The following is a 20,664-nucleotide window of genomic DNA, read 5'->3' as shown; positions in this document are numbered from 1 at the left end:
ACCAGGACACTGTTGGCTGCAGAGCTGGAATGAGAAAAGGAGAGGCCACCTGTTGCGAGCACAGGACATCCTGATACAGCGCAGCTTCAGGGGTCAGTGGGGAGGGTGCTTAGAATGAGGTGGGGCTCAGGTCTCCCCATCCAGGTGTCAGGGCTCTATTTCCCAGAGCCAAAGAAAAGGCCCACCTGGTGTTCACGTGGACCAGGCCAGAGGGTGGGAGAGCCTGGGAACAGAAATTAGAGTGACCCCTCCTCTCTGAAGAGTTCAAGGCACTTACAGGTGAGAGCCAGAATCACATAACTGTGCATTTGGGGAAGTTGAGGGAAAGGAGGTTGGGGTGCAAAATGGGACCTGATGAGCCTGATCCCATCTCTGCCCATCTCAGACAGATGGACTTGTCCTAGAAGCCAATGGCAGCTTGGAGACTGGCCCCTCACCCAGTGGTTCCAGGGGCTGCCAGGAGGTAGAGACATGGTGTGAAGGAAGAAAGTGTCCTAGTCAGGGACCCGGAGACCCCCATCTCTGCTCAGCCCCACCAGGAACAAGGGCCCCGATCCAGGACCTGGGGCTTCCCCATGAGTTTGAGGTATTGGGTTCAGAGGATCTTGTGTGCCCAGCTCTGCCTGTCCTGCACCCTTGAGGGGCAATTGCCTGGCCCAGCCTCCAGCCTCCAGCCTCCTGGCTTCCAGGGGCCCCTGAATAATTCAGGAGCCAGGAGAGCGGTGGAGGCCTGACTGGGCATAGGGCACTTGATACCAGCTCCCAGGGGAAAGCAATGAATTATTGACAGGATTCTGATGCCCAGTTGCCGCTCTATTGTGGTCATTCTGTGGGCCCATCAGCTGCCTCCTCCTGTCTGGCTAATTACCTGGGAATCCTAGCCCTGCTCAGCAGGCCTGGCCACTCCGTGTAGTCCAGCCAGCCTTGTGTGAAGAGGGCCCTCTTTACGACGGGTGATCTGGATGGGCCAAGTAAGGGAAGTTGTCAGAGGACATGGGGTTAGCTCTCAGCACCTTCACCTAACAGCCTGGGGTAAAATGAGGCCCAGAGAGGGACCTTGTCCAAGATCACACAGCAGGTTCAGGGCAGAGCCAGGTCTTCAACCCAGACTGCCTGACCCCCAGGCCAGTGCTCCCTCCTGCAGAACAAGCAGCCTCATACTTCCATTTCTGGGGAAATGACCCAGATGTCCAAGTGGCGGATGAGCCCACCCTTCCTCAATTGCCCCAGGCCCCACCCTCCCAGGCAGCTCCTCCATGCTGACCCACCCAAAGGAGTGAGACCCCACAGTGATTGCAGCCAGGCTATGCAAAGAGCAGCTGGAGTGGGCAGGGTCGCCTCTGGGGTTGCCACAAGGGCCAGGGGACTTCTTCTGCCTTTTCCTGTCCAGACTCCTTCCCCAGAGAATGTCTATAGAGGAGGGGCTGAGGTGCAGAATTCAGGTTAGAAGCATCACTGGGTCTTTGTTTTGAAGCTGTACTTTCACAGCAAGCACGCTGTTTTTGCTTAGATGCTATGTTACACACCTGTAAAAAGAGCAAAGTTTTTAAAAACGCTCTTCTTTATACTTTACAAAACACTGAGATAATTTCAATTATTCGTTTCAAAGAATATCATTTTTTACTTTTATGTGAGTGAGGTTGGGGAGAACTGTTAGGAGTTAAGGCACCCAAGCCACCCTCTGGAGGTGTGTTAAGTTGATTCCTTTGGCCATGGCAAGCTCCCAGCATCCCAGCCCCACCCTCGAGGACAGACAGGCCCCAGGTCCATGAAGCTGTGCAGAGCTAGGGAGTTGGGGGCAGCTTGGATCTGTCCACAGAGCCCATCCTGCAAAGGAGACCAGCGAAACATGGGCCATCCAGATGGCAAGCCCTGTGCACCATCAGGGAGGGAGGAAGGGCTGACGCCTGACTGCCGTGTGAGAAGAGTTTCACACGGGACTTCTCACCACTGCCCAGGGAAGCAGCTAGTATCACCTTTGAGAGACAGAAAAATAACAAGGCTCAGAAGGGTTAGAGAACTAGCCAGAATCAAACAGTTGCCAGGTTATGGAATTCCCCTTAGACCCTGCTGGGTGAATCCACATCTGTCTGGCTCCAGAGCCCAGGCTCTCTCAATTGTCTACACTGCCTCCCTTTAGGAGTGGCCTTTAATCTGGGTGTAGACAGGGCTTGGGCCAGAGTGCGAGAAGCTGGGCATTTGCCAGGAGGCCGACCTCAGCTCACTATGTGATTAAAGCGGTGGCAGAATGGACTCGCAGTGAGAGCCGCTATGGATAGTGAGATCCCCTGTGGAGTGTGAGATCACTATCCCTGTCACTGAGTGTCTAGCAGAGGCCTGGATGCATGTGTCAGAGAGGTTATATCAGGGACTCCCTGGAAAGAGAGCTGGACAGCTCTCCCCTCAGGCCCCTCCCAAGTCTGAGAGTCTGAGACTCTCAGGCAAGTTAAGCCTGGAAGGCACTTGAGGCTTCTCTGGGCAGTGCAGGGGAATAGCTCCATCCTGCCCCCTGGGGGTGTCTTGTCACATTGCAGCATTTCTGCTGATCCTGGGGACTTTCTTTTACTGTTCTTGGGCACCTACGTATGGGGAGAAGTGTGCCTAGCACTCAGCAGGCGCTCAACAGGTCCTGGCGGAATCACATTGGCCTGAAGAGCCAGTTGGCAAAGGGCACTAGCAGAGCAGAGATTCTCAAGGGTGTCCTCCAGCTGGCATCAGCAGCATCTCCTGGAAACTTGTCAGAAATACACATTTTCAGGCCCCATCCCTTCTACTCGGTCAGACCACTGGGTGGCCAGTGATGTGAACTGAACTTAGTGGACCTCACATTAGAAGCCTGAAACTGAGGCCCGGCCCATGGCTCACTTGGGAGAGCATGGTGCTGACAACACCAAGTCAAACGTTAAGATCCCCTTACCAGTCATCTTTTAAAAAAAATAAAAAGAAGCCTGAAACTGGCAGTGGTGGGAGTATTTACACCACAGAAATCAGCAAATGTTGCAAATCAGCACTGCCCTCCCCTTCCCCACCAGCTGTTAAACCTTCGCCAGCACGTGGGGGTGTTGTGGGTCCCAGTCGTTTGTGCTTTAACAAGCCCTCCAGGTGATTCTGTTCATGGTGACATTGAGAACCACTGATGTAGAACCAGAAGAGGTGAGGTTGCAAAAGGGCCAGCATGTTCTTTCGTGCTGGTAGTCTGTGGTTAGAATGTCTGTGCAGTGAGCAAGCTCAGAGCCCACCCCCTCATTTTATAAAGACGACACGGACACCCAGGGGCAGCGGCTCCGGGCCTGCTGGCCCCCAGCCTAGCACCTCTCCTCTCTGTGGCACTGCCCGAGCTGAAGAGAGGCCAGGATGCAGCCGGGCGAGGAGGAGGCTTCCAGAGGTTGGTCTGAGAAGGGCCTAGAAGCCTAGTTGGGCTGAAGAGCCGAGTGCCTGCCGTGAACAGCTCGGCCCCGGGCAGTGCAGCCGTGGGCAGATGGGGCTCTGAGCCCCAGGGCAGCGCTTCCCATCCACCCACCACGGCTGCCCCCGCTGCTCCCTCACATGGACAAGAGGAGTTTTTAAAAAAATCAGTGTTCACCCTCCACAGCCCTCAGCATGGCATAGACATCAAACATGTCTAAGTCGGAATTCATCTGGTACCTCACCTCACCCAGATTTGCCCTCAGTTAGCTGTGTCACTCCCTCTTTCTTAGCCTCCACTTCCTCCTGTAAATCGAGGCAGCACCAGGTGAACCCCAAGGTCCCGTCCAGCTCTGTGCAGGCTCCCCCGGGAGCCTTCAACTGGAAATGGTGTGTACATTTTAATCTACCCCCTGTGGAAGCACCGTGCAGCATATCTCTGGGAGTACCCTGTTCTCTCTCGGAACAACAGCTGCTGACCATAGAGTGAACTGGGGCTCACGTCAGCTCCAGCAGCAGTCATCGGGCACCCACTGCTGATCATTAATCCAGCCTGCAGATATTGAGATCACTAGTGTGTCGGGCATATCAAATAGAAGCTGGAAATAGAACACCACCCCCCGGCCCTTGAGAGGCTCACCATATAGGGACACCAATGAATAGCGATGGGACTGCTTTTGGAGTGTTGCCATGTGCCTGGGACTCTGGTAAGAACTTTAACAAAGTACCTCATTTAGCCTTCAGACGACAACTCTATGAAGTAGGGGTTATAAGCTCATCTTCTGAGAAAACTGAAGCTGGGAGAGCTTAAATAAATTGCCCAGGAAGCAGGTAACTCACTAGTAAGTGTCAGAGCTGGGTTTCAAACTCCTGACTCCAAAACTGTGCTCTTAACCATAACACCACGCAGTCTCTCCCCTGCTAGGCAGCTGGGAATATGTGCGTTTTGCCATTCCATGCATCCTGGCCCTCAAGGAGCTTACAGGTTGCAAGTGTGGACATCATTACTGACTAAACAGGATGAATGAGCTAGTGGTGTTAGGGAGGGATAGAGGCCTTGGTCATGGTTAGAGAGGTGGAAAGGGGAGGAGGTACTCGTGTATCCAGGAGTCTCAGTCCTTCCCCGACAGCCTCCACACTGGGCATCTGGAAGCTGCTCTGCAAGGCTCAGCTGAAGCCTGATTCCACATACCCTGACTCCCAGTTTGTGGACATCCCTCCAGGGTACTCATGGCCCCTTGGAGTTCTCCCAGGCAAATGGATCTCACACCTACATCCACATACAGTTGCAGGAGGCCATGTACCCTCATGGACATGCTGTCTGGCCAGGACCAGCCCTGGCTCCTGGGCCACCCTCTCCAACCCCAGCCGGAAGCCTGAGCTAGCCCACATGTCTGCTACCCCACCAGTCACAGCCTCCTGGGATGTCGGCCCCGGTCCTCGCTCTGGTTTTACTCTCGCACGAAACTGCCATGCCCCTCTGCTTTTCACAGGCTCATTGGGACCTTCCGCATGGTGCTGCAGAAGGTGGCAGAGGACAACCATGTGGAGGTGACCGACACGCTGATGGATGACAACAATGCTATCATCAAGGTGGGTGTGCCCCAGAGAGACCCTAAACTTTCCCATTGTGGGGGTCACCTGGGGGCCTGCTTCACCTCCCTCTCCCCACACTAGGGTGGTCTGGGGAGCTCTCCTCATGTGTGAGTCAGGAGGAGGAGACCCGGGTCAGACTGCCAGAGCCACTCAGTCTGACAGCTGTGGCTGGAGTGCCTGTGCATGGCAGGGTCTGCTGTCCCACAGTGGACAGCCCAGCCCTTCCTACAGTGACAGTGCCCTCCCTTCTCCACCAATGGGCCCTTCCATTTGGACCCAGCTCAGGAATCACTAAGGAGATTTCTACCATCACCCGAAGGCCAGCATGAGCCCTGCTGGCCGCCCCAGGGTATGATCTTCACACTGCACATCTGACTGGCTCCTGTCTAAGACTAGGCATGCTGTGAGGTCAGGGATCTCTTTTTCTACTCCATCTGCCACATCCCAGCACTTCACAAGAGCACACGCACACACTAATGATGCACAGTTCATACGCACTTAACAGGTGTCCTAACAAAGGAAGAAGGGAAGTGATCCGGATGCCCAGACCCCAGCCAGGCTCTGCTGTGAGTCATCAGTCCCCTGCAGTTCACTCGTGGCCACCTGTGGGCAGTTTGGCATGGTGGTGAGGAACACGGCCCCTGGGTATGAATCTTGGTTAGGCCACTCACTAACCATGAGAGGAGGGCAAGCTACATCTCATCTGCAAAGTGAGCAAAATTACAGTATCAACCTCACAGGATGGTTCTGTGGGTTAAGTGAGAACACACAGAAAGTGCTTAGAACAGTTAAGCACATAGTAAGTGCTCAATAAATATATACAATAACATTGTTAGCTATTATTTCCTGACCTCCATTCACCCATGTGTAAAATGGGGCTGTACCATAGTCCCCCCACCAGGGTCCTGCGTAATATATGGCCCTGTGGGAGCCAGCAGAAATAGCCTCAGAAGGCAGGACTGAAGCCAAGAGGAGCCAGAAGAAAGAGACCTTCTTTGAGTGCCCACAGCAGGGCAGAAACTCCCGCTGTGTCTTGGCATCTCAAGACACTTCCTGGCTGAGAACTAGGAGAGTGTTTGGGGCTTCTCAGCGTGGCCCCAGCTAGGTCATTCCTCCCCAGGGCAGGAAGGGTGGGTGTGGGGTGAATAGGAAAAAATGCTCACTCAGTGCCTTCAAAGGTTGTCCAGGCATGGGCTCTTCTCCTGGCAGCTCGATTCATCATATTTCCAATGAGCCGATCTCAGGCAGACCACCCTCATGTCAGCGGGCAGCGTGGTTCTGAGGACAAGGAGGTGACCTATCCTGGGAACACTGAATGATACTATTGATTATGTAACAGTCGATTCATCATATTTCCAATGAGCCGATCTCAGGCAGACCACCCTCATGTCAGCGGGCAGCCTGGTTCTGAGGACAAGGAGGTGACCTATCCTGGGAACACTGAATGATACTGTTGATTATGTAACAGTGGACTCGGAGAGCCCATCCCTGTCCCAGGCTCAGCTGTCCAGCACATCCCCAACCACCCCACCCCCCCGCCCCAGCCCCAGGCACCAGGGAGTAGCAGCAACTGCAGAAGGATCTGGAGCCAGATCCCAAAAAGTTGACTGGGTCTGCGCTTGTCAGTCTTTCTGCGCCTCTGTTTTCTCATTTGCAAAATGGGTAGTGGGGGGCATAGTACCCGCTGTGCCTTCCTCCACTGAATTGAGGGTGTGAGCGCTCTTCCTAAACATCACAAAGCTGCAGAGTGTATGGGATTATGACTGTCATTGCCGTCTCAGACACTTACCACCGCCTCTCTCCCTTCAGACCAGCCTGTGTGTGGAGATCCAGTATCAGGCCCCAGATGGCATGGTGGGCTCCTGGGACGATGGGGACTTCTTGGGGGATGAGTCTCTTCAAGAGGAAGAGAAGGACAGCCAGGAGACAGATGGACTGCTCCCCAGTTCCCGCCCCATTTCCCGGCCACCAGGCGAGAAGAGCTTCCGGAGGTAACAGGCTGGGCCCCTCTGCTGCCCACTGCTCCCAAAGACACAAGAAGGATGTCTGGGGCCTGGTCCCCCTGGCAGGCCTCTCTGGGCCTCGCTGGGCTCAGAGTACAGGGCTGAGTTGCTGGAGAGACATCCAGGAGGTGGGAAGATGTTTCTGCAGCAACCCCCACCTGGTCCCCCATTCCAGAGCTCACTGGGAAGGCAGCAGGGGGCCCAGATCAGGTCAAGGGGCCAGGCCTCGCCCCACCCCCAAGGGAGGCAAAGGTCTGAGAGGTTGAGCTCTGACATAAGAGAAGGGGCTAGACCTTCTCAGAAAAGAGAGGAAGGGGCAGATAGAGGCCCTGGCCTCTCTGATCCAAGACCGGCCCAGGCAGCCCAGTGAAGAGACCCCAGAGAGGGAGGCCTCCTCCTGCCAGAGTGAAGCTGGAGGTCCTGGTTGGGACCCAGACTTTCTGTTGTTGGGAAGAATGCATCCAGGCCCCTTCGGTGTCCAGGGTCCACGCCCTGCAGGTGTCCTGACATGCACAGACCACCTGTATTACTCCTAGAGCCCAGAGAAGCAGAATCTAGGCTAGGCTAGTAACACATTGTCTGCAGGTTCCCAGGTCACTGGGAACAGTGTGTAAAATGCCGGCAAGTCAGTGGTGCAGCCACAGGATGGGGTGTGTTTTGAGAGAGGGGATCCTCCATGCTGTTGGGAACATCTCCCTCTCATCTCCTTCCACCCTTTCCTTTCCAAGTGAAGTTTATTCAGTGCCTGTGCTGGAAAACACACAGGTTCTAAATTAGTGTAATTGAACCCCTTTTATTGGACAAATATATTTTCCTTCCTTGCACTTGAACCACTTCACTCTCCCTACCCCCCCTGCCGCCACCACCACTGCACATGTGCTTATGACACCCTGGGAGCTTGTGCTGGAAAACACACAGGTTCTAAATTAGTGTAATTGAACCCCTTTTATTGGACAAATATGTTTTCCTTCCTTGCACTTGAACCACTTCACTCTCCCTACCCCCCCTGCCGCCACCACCACTGCACATGTGCTTATGACACCCTGGGAGCTGGGTACGGAGAGCAGTAGTACCACTGTCCGTCAAAGTGACCATGCCTATGGCAAGTGTGGCTGGGCTGTCCATCTCAGGCCAGCCATGGGGAGGGGGTGGCCCCTGCCCAGGCCAGCTTGGAGCCTGCCCACCTTGGACTCCAGGCTTTTTAGCAGAGGACCCCCCCCCCTCCGAGTACCAGCTCTGCCTCTTACTAGCCATGGGATCCTTGACAAGCAAGTCAAGCAACCTCTTTGACCCTCTCCCCTCACCTGTAAAATGGGGACCATAACAATGAAAACCCCCTGCCCTGTCATCAGGAGAGCCAAGGGGATCATGGAGGGACAGGTGATAGCTGAGTGCCGAGTACTGCCCATGGAGGGGCTGGTGACAGACAGGTTCCTCATAGTGGGACAATGCTAAGGCTCCGAGTCAGACTGGAAGTGGTAAGAGCAGGAGCAGAGACTGATGGGGAGTGAGGGGAGGCTGACACAATGGGCGCCACCTGTCCCCAGCCTCTGCCTCCCCTGAGGAAAGCACTTGGCCGGTGCTGCTTCAGAGACTGTGGGCCTTACTGAGGGACTTCTGAGAACACAATCAATTGGAAGCCACCTGAGGGCCATCGGTTGTAGGGAAAGGAGCACTGGCCCTAAATCAGGAAACTAAGTTCCATTTAAGTCCCATCCTCACTATACCACTCACTAGCTGAGTGGCTCTGGGCATGTCACTAACCCCTGTGGGTCAGTAAGAGGAATGGGCTCAGCAGGTTGACATCCTGAGGGAGGCAGGGATGCTCTGGATCCTGCAGGTAGTGTCCGCGGGAGACAACTCCCCTGGGAGCACTTGGCAGCCCAGAGGGCTGTGGCTCAGGCATGCCGAGCGGGGTCCTCTCAGTCCTATAAGACTGGGCCAGGATGTTGGCAGGGCAGTTGTGAGAAGACATGGCCTAGAAAAGCCAGAGGAGGAGCTTAGGTCCCCAGACCTCCAGAATGTCCCAGGCACCAGGAATATGGAGCCAGGAGGACTCCTCCCAGCCCTCCTCACAGCACTGCCGGCTTCCCCTCCTCACCCCCACCCTCACGTGCAGCACCCAGGGCAGGAGGAGGGTCTCCTCCGGGGACAGGGAATGGGTGAGGGTGACAGCCACAGCCAGAGCCCCTTGTCCCCAGGCGCCCTCCCTTTGTGGAGGGCCGTGTGAGGGGGCACACTGTCCCCAGCTGCCGCATGGATGCCAGTCCAGGCCTAGAGCACCTTAGAGTGAGTGTGGCAGCCACACCTTCTCCTGCCAGCCCCGCCATGCAGCCAGCAGGCCTAGGAGGCGGGAACAGCAGCTAAAAAAACTCGGGATGGACCATTTGCTGGTGAGGAGAAGGTGGAGCCAGTGTAGAGAACTGGGGGTCTTCCTAGGGCTTAATTCTGGCCGCCCAGAAGAGGCTGTGAGTTCTGGGGCAAGGAGTGCAGAGGTTCCACGGGGAGCCCGGAAGCTGGATTCACATCTCACCCTCATCCCGTAAGTGCCTGCTAAGCCAGGCTGTCAGTTCTGGGGCTTGGGAGGAAGCAGAGAGCCCCCCAGAAGGGACTCGGCCAACTCTTCTCAGGAAGACGCCTGTTTCCTGAATGTGACAAGGGGGTAGGGAGGAGAAGGGGTGTCTGTGCCTAACCTCTGACCCCAAGTCAGTGCCCCAAGTCCCGGCCTCCCTCGCATTTGTCTGCCTTCTCCTCCTGGGAAGGCCAGTCCCTTTGTAGATCAAGGTGTTCAGTGTACACGCTGTCCCTCTTGTCAGCCCCTAACAAGCAGCAGAAACCTGTTGCTGGAAGCAGACGCGTCTCACCCAGTCATCTTGACCCACAGGGTCTGGCGTGGGAATCCAGTCCTCCCTGTCCAGTGGGGTGAAATGGAGTGTCTGCTGAGGAGTGGGGAGTGCCAGGTGGAGTGTGAGGACAGGAAACAGCCTCAGGAGAGGCCGGCCCTGAGCAGGCCTGGCCGGGACTCTTCCATGGACGGCAGGGAGGCTACGGCAGAGCAGTCCTCTGGGCACCGCATCTCTCTCCCTCCAGGCCCTGGATCCGCTAACCCTGCCCTGCCTGCCCTCACTCCGGGAGTCAGGTCACTCCCAGATGGGGTGGTGCAGACCTCAAGCCTTAGCTCCAGGAAGGGGCCTCTGCGGACGCTCATCTATTAAGGCTACTCACTCCCGAGACCCTAAGAACCTGCCCAAAGTCCCCCCATTCCTCTTGAGGGGAAGTGTGCACTGGCAGCTCTGCCTGAGCAGAACCCCCACCCCACTCCCACCACCACCTATGAACCCTTGGCTCCCACAGTTCCATCTCTCCCAGGCCCTGGTCAATCGGATGACCCCTGAGCCACCCTATCCACTTCTCTAGTCCCTGCCCCCCAAACAGGGTCCCCTGATTTCTGCCAGTTGTCTGCACAATACCCCCAGAAAAGTGCCAGGAGGCAGTGTGGTGCCATGAAGAGCAAAGGCTCAAATCCCAGCCCTGCTGCTTGGAGCCCCACCTCCCCATCTGTGAGACAGGCTCACGGAGCCCACAGGAGTGTCAGGATTAGATAAGGCAATGCATGTGTCCCCACCATGGTGCCTGGCACGTGGCAGGTGCTCAACCAGTGTTCCTTTTCTTCCTCTTCACAGACTCCATGTTACCCCAACCCCAACTTATTCTACCCTGAGCAACTTATTCTACCCTGACCTTTTGGTCCAGGCACTGTCATCAAGCTCCTTCTCAGCTCTGGTGCCCCACCCTATACAAAGGACTCTGAGAATATTGTCCACACAGGCATCTCACAGCTGCCCTGGGGCAGGGGCAGGGGCACAGATCTCATTGACTCATGGTATTCCCCTCACCTGCCCAGGCTGTCAGTGCTGCAGAGAAGGAATGAATTACTAACCTCCCAGCAGCATAAAATCAAGGTTCCAGCCCTTGCATGTCAGCATACATCTGCCCCAGCTCTGAAGAGAGAGGAGACTTCGGTCCTAAACACAGACATGCACACAGGTGCCCATGTCTGCATGCACTGGCACTCACATTCTCTGTGTGACCCCAGGGGGTTGCCCACACCTCTGGATTCTGAGCCCTGCCTGCTGACGCAGCCTCTAGGAACCACATCTTAGAAAGTACAAAGGAAGGAACCTCAGCTTTAATCTTGCTGCTGAACCATAGTGACTTGGGCCTTTCCTCCAGATCTTATGTATTCTGCAACTGTCTCCCCTTCTCATTTTCTCCACCTGGCCTGGCCCTCCTGCCCTCCGTGGCTCCCACCTCCTTCTGCTGCCCACCCCCACCCCCTGCAACCCTGGGAACATAGAGGTTCCTGCTGGGCTGCTCTCTGCTGGGTCTCATCTGGAGCAGGGGTAGAGACAGGGGCTGCTTTTCTTGTTCTCCTTATCGATCATTCTCCCACTCCAGGTGTGACCTGTGGAAGCCAGGTACCTCCCTCCCGTGCCCTGGGCCAGAGGGCAACTGGGCCCGTGTGCATGGCAGGGGCTCAGAGAGAGAGATGCATGGGTGTGTGCCGAGGAGTGTGCTTAGGCATGATGTGTGTTCCATGCACCAGCCTTACCCTCAGAGTGTTTTTTAATCAGTTCTCACAGTTCCCAAAGAGCTAGAAAATCCTTCCCCGCCTCCCTTCACCAGGCTGAGCTCCGGAGTTGCTGCACCTCCCAAAGCAACTGGGAGGTGCCAGAGTCAGCCCACCATGCTGAGATTTGGGGGTGAAGGGGTGTTCAGGAGACTCCTTTCCAACCTAGCTATGTTGTCTAAAGTTGGGGCCACCCTCCCCCAGCTCAGGGCTGAGTACCTGGGTAGGTCCTGGCTGGCGCTGTGAAGCACTTGGGCCCCAGCAAGCCCCAGAGCTCCCCAGCCAGCTCTGTGTTGATCCTCATGCCCTGTAGCCACTTTTAAAAGTGACCAGGAGTGAGGGGGTTGGGAGCCTTAGGAAGAGGTGGAGGTAAACTGAGGCCAAGACACTGGGGCTCACACAGAGAGGAAGGCTGCCTGAGGATCAGAATTTACCCAGCCAGGCAGGGACACCAAAAACACAATGTGGACTCGAGGAGGAAATTTGGGCTCATTGGGGCTTCCCAGAGAGGTCCCATAGCAATGTGGACTGAATGTGAGGCTGTCGCTTGCCAGCTGAGTGACCCAGTGCAGGCTGAGCCTCAGCAACCTCTTTGGAAAACAGGTTAAAAATGGTATCCACCTCATGAGATGGACAGATTAAGTGTCAAGGCATGCTAAAGTTCTAAGCATGGGGCCTTGCCGCTATTATCACTGATGATGGTAGCAGCAGTAACAGTGGTTGTAGTAGAGTCACAACAGTATTCTTTTTTTGTAAAAAGATAGTCCCCGTTGTCAGCTCAGAGGCCTGGAGTGTGTGAGGAGGGAACAGGGAAGGCATGTGGGAGATGGTGTGTGCTGTGTGCCCAGCCTGCAGGGTACGTGCTGTGCCCCGGCCTGCTGTGTGCCTGAGAAGTGCCCCCAGGAAAGCCTGATCCCTCTCTGCAATATCAGAGCAAAACCTAAAGGGAAAGAGAAAAAGCATCACAGTTTATTGTTCAGCCCTTCCTTCCTGCCCCACCTACTTACTCCCAGGTGATACACTTCCCCTTCTGCTTCCTCTATGCCAGGAGTTTTTTTAACTTTTCAGGGTCACAGAGTTCTTAAAAAAACAAAAACAAAAACAATTTCCCTTAAAACCTGGATTGATAACTCAGACAAAAGCAGCTCTGTTTGGATGAATGTGAGGATAGAGGGACTAGTACATCTCCCATGGAGCCCTCAGTTCTTCAGCTCCCATGGAGCCCTGCCAGATAGGAGCCAGCTGCAGGCAGCCTTCAGTGGGTCCTCATGGGGGCCCATGACCGACCAGCCCTGGAGACCAGCTGGGCCCAGGCAGAGCTGTTCTCTGCTACGTGCTCTCAGCTGATTTTGGCAGCCAGAGACCTGGCTGATGTTAACTGCTTTGAATTACAAACTGACCTGCTTGCCTAAAGTAAAGGTTAGCTGGCCAGAGCTGGTCTTGGGCTGTGCTGTATGTATCTAGGCCTCCAGGTCCTGAGCTATTAGAGTATGGAGTCAAGTCTACCTGGGCAAGGTCTGTGCCAGAACAGGGTGTGAGGAGAGGAAAAATTGCTAATTGTTCTCTGCTTTCTTTTCTTCATCCTCATTGCCACAGCATCAGAGAAACATTGAGAGAACATTCCAGAAGGATTTTCTGGAAGCCTCCATAAAGAGAGATAGGAGCAGCATTCCACCCTGCACTGAGCCCTGGAGGGATAGTGGCTTACTGCACCCCTACCCCCACCCCCAGAGCCACCTCCCACCCCTTTCTCCTGAGAGGCCGAATGCCCTCCTTAGCAGCACCCCCACCCCCACCTTGCCCCCTCAAAGAAGGCTTAGCCCACTGTTTCCCTAGAGGCCCTCACAGCCTGGGAGCCCCCACCCCCAGGGAGGGGTCAGGGGAGGAGGGGAAGGGGAGGAGCAGTGTGGCCCAGGCCTATCAGACCTTGTGTTCCCTGCAGAACCTGTGACGCACATGCTGGAATCACCAGACCTTAGCCTGGGGTGGAGGAGATCAGCTGATACCCTGAGGCCCCTCCCTCAGCAGGGCTTGGGGTTGGGATAGTGGCCACCCAGCCCCACTCCTGTGAGCCCCTCCTCTCTCTCCAGCAGCAGAGCCCAGGGTCCTGCCCAGTAGACTTAGGCTTGCCATAGGGAGATGCTGTGGGGTGAGGGGTCTGTGGGACAAGGAGGCCCCTGGAATTGTGGGGTCAGCAGGGCTGGGGGCTAAGGCTGCAAGGGCCTCTGGTCCACACCCTCACCCTCGTCCCCTTGTCTCCTCATTTCTTCCCCCTGCTCAGCAAAGGCAGAGAGAAGACCAAGGGAGGCAGAGATGGCGAGCACAAGTAGGTGTCCCAGGCCAGGGCAGAGCCAGTGGGGCGCTGTCTCTGTGGGAACAGAGGCTCCTCACCACAGGGGGTGGGATGGACCCATCTGAGAGGGCATAGGAGTGGGCTGTCCTGGTGGAGCCAGCACGGGGCCTACAGGGCGAGGGAGGCCTTTCCATCTGGCCATGGGGCGAGGGGGTGAGGGACAGGGAGCGGTTAGGGTGGGGCAGGCAGGTGGCCGGGCCTTCTGGTTTCCACTCTCAGCTCTTGGGGGCGACCCTCCCTTCTTCTGGTGTCTCGTTCGTCCTCCACTGACCTGTTCAGCTCCCTGACCCTGTGGACCTTAGACTTCCCTGTGAGAGAAGGCATGGCTAACGGCCAAGTGGGGGCATACAAGAAGCCAGCGGACCCCTTTCTCCACCTCCAGTGAAGGCAGGGCTAGGCAGTTGGACATACAGCCCTGGAAGCTCAAGGAGGAGAAGCTCAGGGCACTGTATGGCTGCAGGGAGTGGCTGGTGCATGAAGACCCAGAAAGCTAAGGAGAGAGAGCCACTCTCTGGTAGCCCTCACAATCTCCATTCCCCCAAAAGCCTTCTCCAGGAGGGATAGATCAGGCGCTGTCCTGGAGAGGAGAGGACGAGGGAAATTCAGATAGAAGGGGCCGGCCACAGAGGGCCAGCCACAGGGGCCTGGAAAGGCTTGAGCCCTGGGGCATTATGAATGGGTCTCTAGACTCGCCCAGAAGCAGACTAGACATCTGGAGGACTCTCGCGTCACCGGGAATTTCACAAGGGCAAGTGGTAGCCAGGGCTGACCACACTGGAGGGGCCTCTGGTCAACCCACTTTCTGAAATAAGACAAATCTGGGTCCAAGAGAGGGACAGAAATCTGAGTCCCCAGCATAGAGACTAAAACACAAGCAATCTGACTTCCCACCCAGAGTTCACAGTAGACCCAGGAAGTTTCAAGCACTTGTCTGTACTCTAAATTTAATTTAATTTTCCAAACACACCAATGAGAGGTGAAAAGCCAGGAATGTGGTGTTTATTTTCCACTTAGGGAAACTGAGCCCCAGAGATGATAAGAGATTTGCTTAAAACTTTAAAAATTATTCATTTGAGGATATCATGGAAACAAGACAATTGTGTCTGTAGGGTCTGAATTCATTGGCCCTGGTGTGGCCTTGGGTATCTGTTTATGTTAAGATCCCAGGGAATTTACCTCCTTGTTTGTTGCTTTAACAAAAGCATGTTGGGCTGGCCCGGTGGCGCACTCGGTAGAGTGCAGCGCTTGGGAGTGTGGAGGTGCTCCCGCCGAGGGTTTGGATCCCATATAGAGACCGGTCCGCTCACTGTCTGAGCGTGGTGCAGGCACGACACCACGGGTTGCGATCCTGTTGCCGGTCACGAAAAAAAGACAAAAAGGAAACAAAAAAAGCATGTTGAGTTCCAACTCATGCTTGTTACACACAAGCAAAGGCAATGGCAGCACAGTGTCAACACTGCTGTGATGACAGCAACCCCAAAGACCTGAGGGATCGAGGAATTTGCCCAGTTCCAAGCAAGCAAGGGGAGAAGCCCAGGCCAAGCATGTGCCAAGGCTTGGAGAGGGGTCCAGGGAGCTGAATACTGAAGTCAGTGGGAGATGATGGGGGACACCAAAGTAGGGGGGCCCTTTTAGAGGGGGAGGGGTCAAGGGTTCAGGCTTCTCCCTGGACACTTAGATGTAAAAGGCTTTTGTATAGGAGACATGAACAATCTGTCCATCCCCAGGCACTCTGTCTGAGATCAGTGATGCTCTAAGGCCCTTCTCAATTTCCACCTCCCCAGCCTATCCCAGGCCAGACACACAGGACCTCAGACTGGCCTGATCCCTTTGACTAAGAGGTGTCTCACAGCTCAGGCACATAGTAGGTCCACAATAAGTGCTAGTTCCCTAGCCCTACCCCATCCTAATTTCTTGCCATTTCCAATAGGAGATAAAATATGCTGCACATATTATTATTTTAATGTGCAGAGCAATAGGACTACTGAAAGAAGAGGAAAATAAGATTTCTAAGAAAAGATTAAACAAGTTGAGACTCTGGCCTGGAGAAGAGAAAACTATGAAAAGAGTTTTCAATCTCCAAATGGTTATTGTGCAGCAAAGCTGGTTAGTTTCTGTCTCCACTGAGGAGAGCTAAGTGGAAATAGATTTAAGTGGCAGGAGCAAAAACTTAAGATTCAGCCTGTGAAAGAACCTGTGCTCCCCTTGAGCATGTGAGATTCTGGGATAGGTTGCTTTGGGGAGATGGGAAATATATTTCCATGATGACATTCACTTGAGCCTTGTAAAGTGTTAGGTCACCAGGGAGAACTGAGGAGCCAGCTTTTCTGGCAATCCTGGAGTCTGGATAAGGATGTGTAGGTCTCCCAAGCCTGCTGGTAGGATGCAGGTCCATGTGCAAATGGCCAGTTTGGAGTCAGGGTGGTTCTTGTATAAAGCATCATTTGAAATTCAGCACACTTTCAAAGACACCTGTAAAAGCTGTGATTATGAAATTACCTGTATTTGGGGCATGGAAAATAAAAGAAATAAACCTGTCGAGGGACACTGAGAAAACATGCCCCCAAGTTTTGAAAATCTGGCTGTTTAAACAACATGAAGGACCACAGACCCCATTTCTCTTAGGAGTTTGTTTATCCTGATTACCTGAGGTTGGAGCTAATAAGCCTAGACAGTTCCAATTGAAGCCAATTGTCGGGCAGAAGCCCTGGGCAGTGAGTGGTCAGAGCCTGCAGTCCCTTTGTGGTCATGACCTTCCAAGTCACAACTTCCAGAATAATGCATAGACCTGAATTAATGAAATACTCAGGTCACTAAATTCAGTTTGGTGAATGTTCCCAAGTTGTTATGAATCCCAAGTTCTCCCTTGGGACACTGTGATTATCACACAACCACAAAGACATGCTTCTAAGTCTGAGCCTGGAACGAGCAAAGAAATCATCAGATCTGTAAATGAAAAGAAGAGCTGACAATGAGTGAACTAATTTTAAAATATTTTCTCTAGAGAGAAATACCAGGCTTGCCAGTTAGCTCACTTGGGAGAGTGCGGTGCTGGTAACACCTAGGTTAGTGGATCGGATCCCTATACTGACCAGCGCCAAAAAATTTTAAAAATAAAAAATAAATAAAACTTCCACCATAGAGGGAAATACCCGTCTAGACTGCAGGTGCATATCATTCTGACCATGGTGAATCCAGCAACAGCAAACTCAAATATAATTATAAATCCTTAGAGGGGCCCAAGAGGCCGAGCTCTCCTCAGCTCCTGCTTCTCAAGCTTTAATGTGCTCATGAGTAGGGAGCCACTTGGTTGTAGTTTTCCCCGAGTTGACTACTGGCTTGTTTTCTTTGTCTGTTTCTCACCATATCCTATCTTTAGTAATTGTAGAACCCAACTAGACCAAATACAGAATTTCATTTAAAAAAAAAAAAAAAAAGGCTCAGTACAATAGAAACCGAATTAACAGATTACATTTTTTGAAATTGAAGTCCTTAATACAAGTGGATAATCTTCAAAATTCCCTGATTAAGTTACCACTGTGTAGGTTAATTCTACGCACCAACTTGATTAGATTAAGGAATGCTGAGAAACCTGGTAAAGCTATCTGTTTCCAGGGGACATTAGTATGAGAGCCTGAGTGGACTGGGTAGAAAGACCCATCCTCAATGTGGGCAGGAACCATCTAATCCGTTGGGGGCCCAGAGAGAACAAAAAACAGAGAAAAAAGGTGAATCTCTCCCTCTCTCTGCTAGAGCTGAGATACACTGTTCTCTCCTGTCCGTGGACATCAGAGCTTGAGACTCTTCAGCTTTTGGGTTCCAGGACTTACACCAAGGATACTATCAGTTTCCCTGGTTCTGAGGCCTTCACACGTGGACTGAGCCACACTACCAGATCCCGTTTGCAGATGGCCTAACATGGGATTTTTCTTCACAATCACATGAGCTAATTCCCCTAATAAATCCCCTCTCATATATTTATAACATATCCTATCAATTCTGTGTCTCTGGAGAACCCTGATTAACCCAGACTTTGGTACCAGGAGTGGTTCTAGAGAAACAGAATCTTAAAGATGAATTTCTTCAGTTGGTTTCAGGGCTTTAGACCTAAAAATGCTGGGAGTTCAATTTCTAATAATACAGAGAGCAATGATAGTCTTTGGCATCAACTGTTTAAAGAGATATGATGCAAAATAAGTTCATTTGATACTTCTGATTCACTGCTTGTAAAAAGCAAGGGATTCAGTGACTCTACATGTAATACTTTTGAGTATTTGTGGAAATCCAAGGACTATAATGACATTGGCTGGTTGCTCCTCACATCACTGGACAAACAAAGGAAAGAAAAGGAGGAGCTCAGTGATGCAAATTCTCAGCTCAAGCACCACATAGATGACCTAAAAGTGTCTAAGTGTGCTCCAAGCCAGAATCTTCTCTCCAGTACCCACAGGGCTGAAATTGCCAAAAATGAGACACAAGCCCTCATCATAAGATTGGCTGAACTATAGCAGCATTTGAATTATCAGCCTCTCAGGGTATCTACTGCTAAAGTGAGGGCATTGGCTGGTAAGGAATGGGATCCTGCAAGTTGGGATGGGGACATGTGAGAAGATCCTAATGAGGCTGGAGACATGGAACCCCTAAATTGTATTGAGTCTTGTTTCCCAGAAATGAACTCCCCATCCCCAGAGACTGCAGCTTTTCCACCACTGCCTGAGGGGATTAACTCTGCATTGCCTAAGGGAAGAGTAATGGCCAGTATAATGTCTTGTGGAAGGGAAAGGTGATCAAGATCCCTGCAAACTAAATGGTGGCATAGGGCTGGAGAGTTGATATACCCCTGAGATAGAACAGTGAAAGTGTTTTGCTGGCCTTGCCAGCTGAAAGCAAACTGCTTCCAGTGGGCTTTATGGACAGGAACGGAGAAAAAGGCATTTGCCAGATCAATAGATGAATACCAGGTATCTGGAGATGTGTTTATTTGTTCAAGCTATGAAGCCACATCTGGTTCAGCAGTTGCAATTGGAGACACAACTTGGTCAAGTTTACGATAATCCACTGTCAGTCTTCAAGATCCATGTGTCGTCTTCACAGGCCAAATAGGAGAGTCGAATGGGGATGTGGTGGGAATCACCACTGCCTCTTTCAAGCCCTTGATAGTAGCACCAATCTCTGCAGTCCCTCCAGGGATGTAGTATTGTTTTTAATTTACTATTTTCCCAGGTAGAGACGGCTCTAATGGCTTCCATTTGGCCTTTCCCACCATAATTGTCCTCACTCCACAGGTCAGGGAACCAATGTAGGGAATCACAGTGGAGCCCCTTAGGATTTTGGAACAAGGCCCTGCCATCATCTGCAGATAACTATTCTCCTTTTGAGAAAGAGCTCTTGGCCGGTTACTAGGCCTTAATGGAAACTGAATGCTTGCCTATGGGCCACCAAGTTCCCATGCAACATGAGCTGCCCATGATGAACTGGGTGTTATCTGACCCAGCAAGCCATAAGGTTGGGTGTGCACAGCAGCACTCAATCATCAAATGGAAATGGTGTATATGTGATCAGGCCCAAGCAGGTCCTGAAGGCACGAGTAAGTTATAAGAAGAAGTGGCCCAAATGCCCATGGTTCCTACTCCTGCTACGCTGCCTTTTCTTCCCCAGCCTGCACCTATGGCCTCATGGGAAGTTCCCTATGATCAGTTGACAGAGGAAGACAAGGCTAGAGCCTGGTTTACAGATGGTTCTGTGTGATATGCAGGCACCACCCAAAAGTGGACAGCTACGGAGCTACAGCCCCTTTCTGGGACATCCCTGAAGGACAGTGGTGAGGGGAAATCTTAATGTGCAGAACTTCTGGCAGTGCACCTGGTTGTGCACTGTGCTTGGAAGGAGAAAAGGCCAGATGTGTGATTATATGCTGATTTGTGGGCTGTAGCCAATGGTTTGACCTGATGGTCAGGGACTTGGAAGGAATGTGATTGGAAAATTGGTGAGAAGGAAATTTAGGGAAGAGGTATGTGGACAGATCTCTCTGAGTGGGCAAAGGATATGAAGATATTTTTTCCCATGTGAATACCCATCAGAAGGTGACCTCAACAGAGAAGGACTTTAATAATCAGGCAGATAGGATGACCTGTTCTATGGATACTAGTCAGCCTTTTTCTCCGGCCACCCCTGTCATTGCCCTGTGGGCTCATGAGCAAAGTGGCTGTGGTGGCAGGGATGGAGGTTACACATGGGCTCAGCAACATGGACTTCTGCTCACCAAGGCTGATCTGGCTACAGCAACCACTGAGTGCCCAATCTGCCAGTAGCACAGACCAACACTGAGCTCCCAATACGGCACCATTCCCCAGGGTGATCAGCCAGCCACTTGGTGGCAGGTTGATTACAGTGGACTGCTTCCATCATGGAAGGGACAGTGTTTTGTCCTTACTGGAATAGACACTTACTCTGGATATGGATTTGTCTTCCCAGCATGAAATGCTTTGGCAAAAACTACCATTTGTGGACTCACGGAATGCCTTATTTTCTGTCATGGCATTCCACATAGCATTGCTTCTGACCAAGGAACTCACTTCACAGCTAAAGAAGTATGACAGTAGGCTCATGCTCATGGAATTCACTGGCCTTACCATGTTCCCCATTATCCTGAAGGAGTTGGTCTGATAGAACAGTGG

General features: G+C 52.8%; 1 protein-coding gene across 1 annotated transcript in view; it reads left to right on the top strand.

Annotated features, from left to right (window-relative positions):
• The window catches only part of LOC103609761 (otoferlin-like), a gene marked incomplete at its 3' end in the record, with an annotated part of 35,287 nt that overhangs the window by 4,130 nt on the left and 10,493 nt on the right, over positions 1–20,664 (top strand). The window contains exons 2-3 of the mRNA XM_008594051.1: positions 4,899–4,998; positions 6,811–6,992. Of these exons, the coding sequence (XP_008592273.1) occupies positions 4,899–4,998; positions 6,811–6,992 (282 nt within the window). The remainder of the gene's footprint in view (positions 1–4,898; positions 4,999–6,810; positions 6,993–20,664) is intronic.

The sequence above is a fragment of the Galeopterus variegatus genome, unplaced genomic scaffold, assembly GCF_000696425.1.
Source record: "Galeopterus variegatus unplaced genomic scaffold, G_variegatus-3.0.2 Scaffold10057, whole genome shotgun sequence".
NCBI lineage: Eukaryota > Metazoa > Chordata > Mammalia > Dermoptera > Cynocephalidae > Galeopterus > Galeopterus variegatus.
This window is presented reverse-complemented; position numbering and strand designations above follow the sequence as displayed.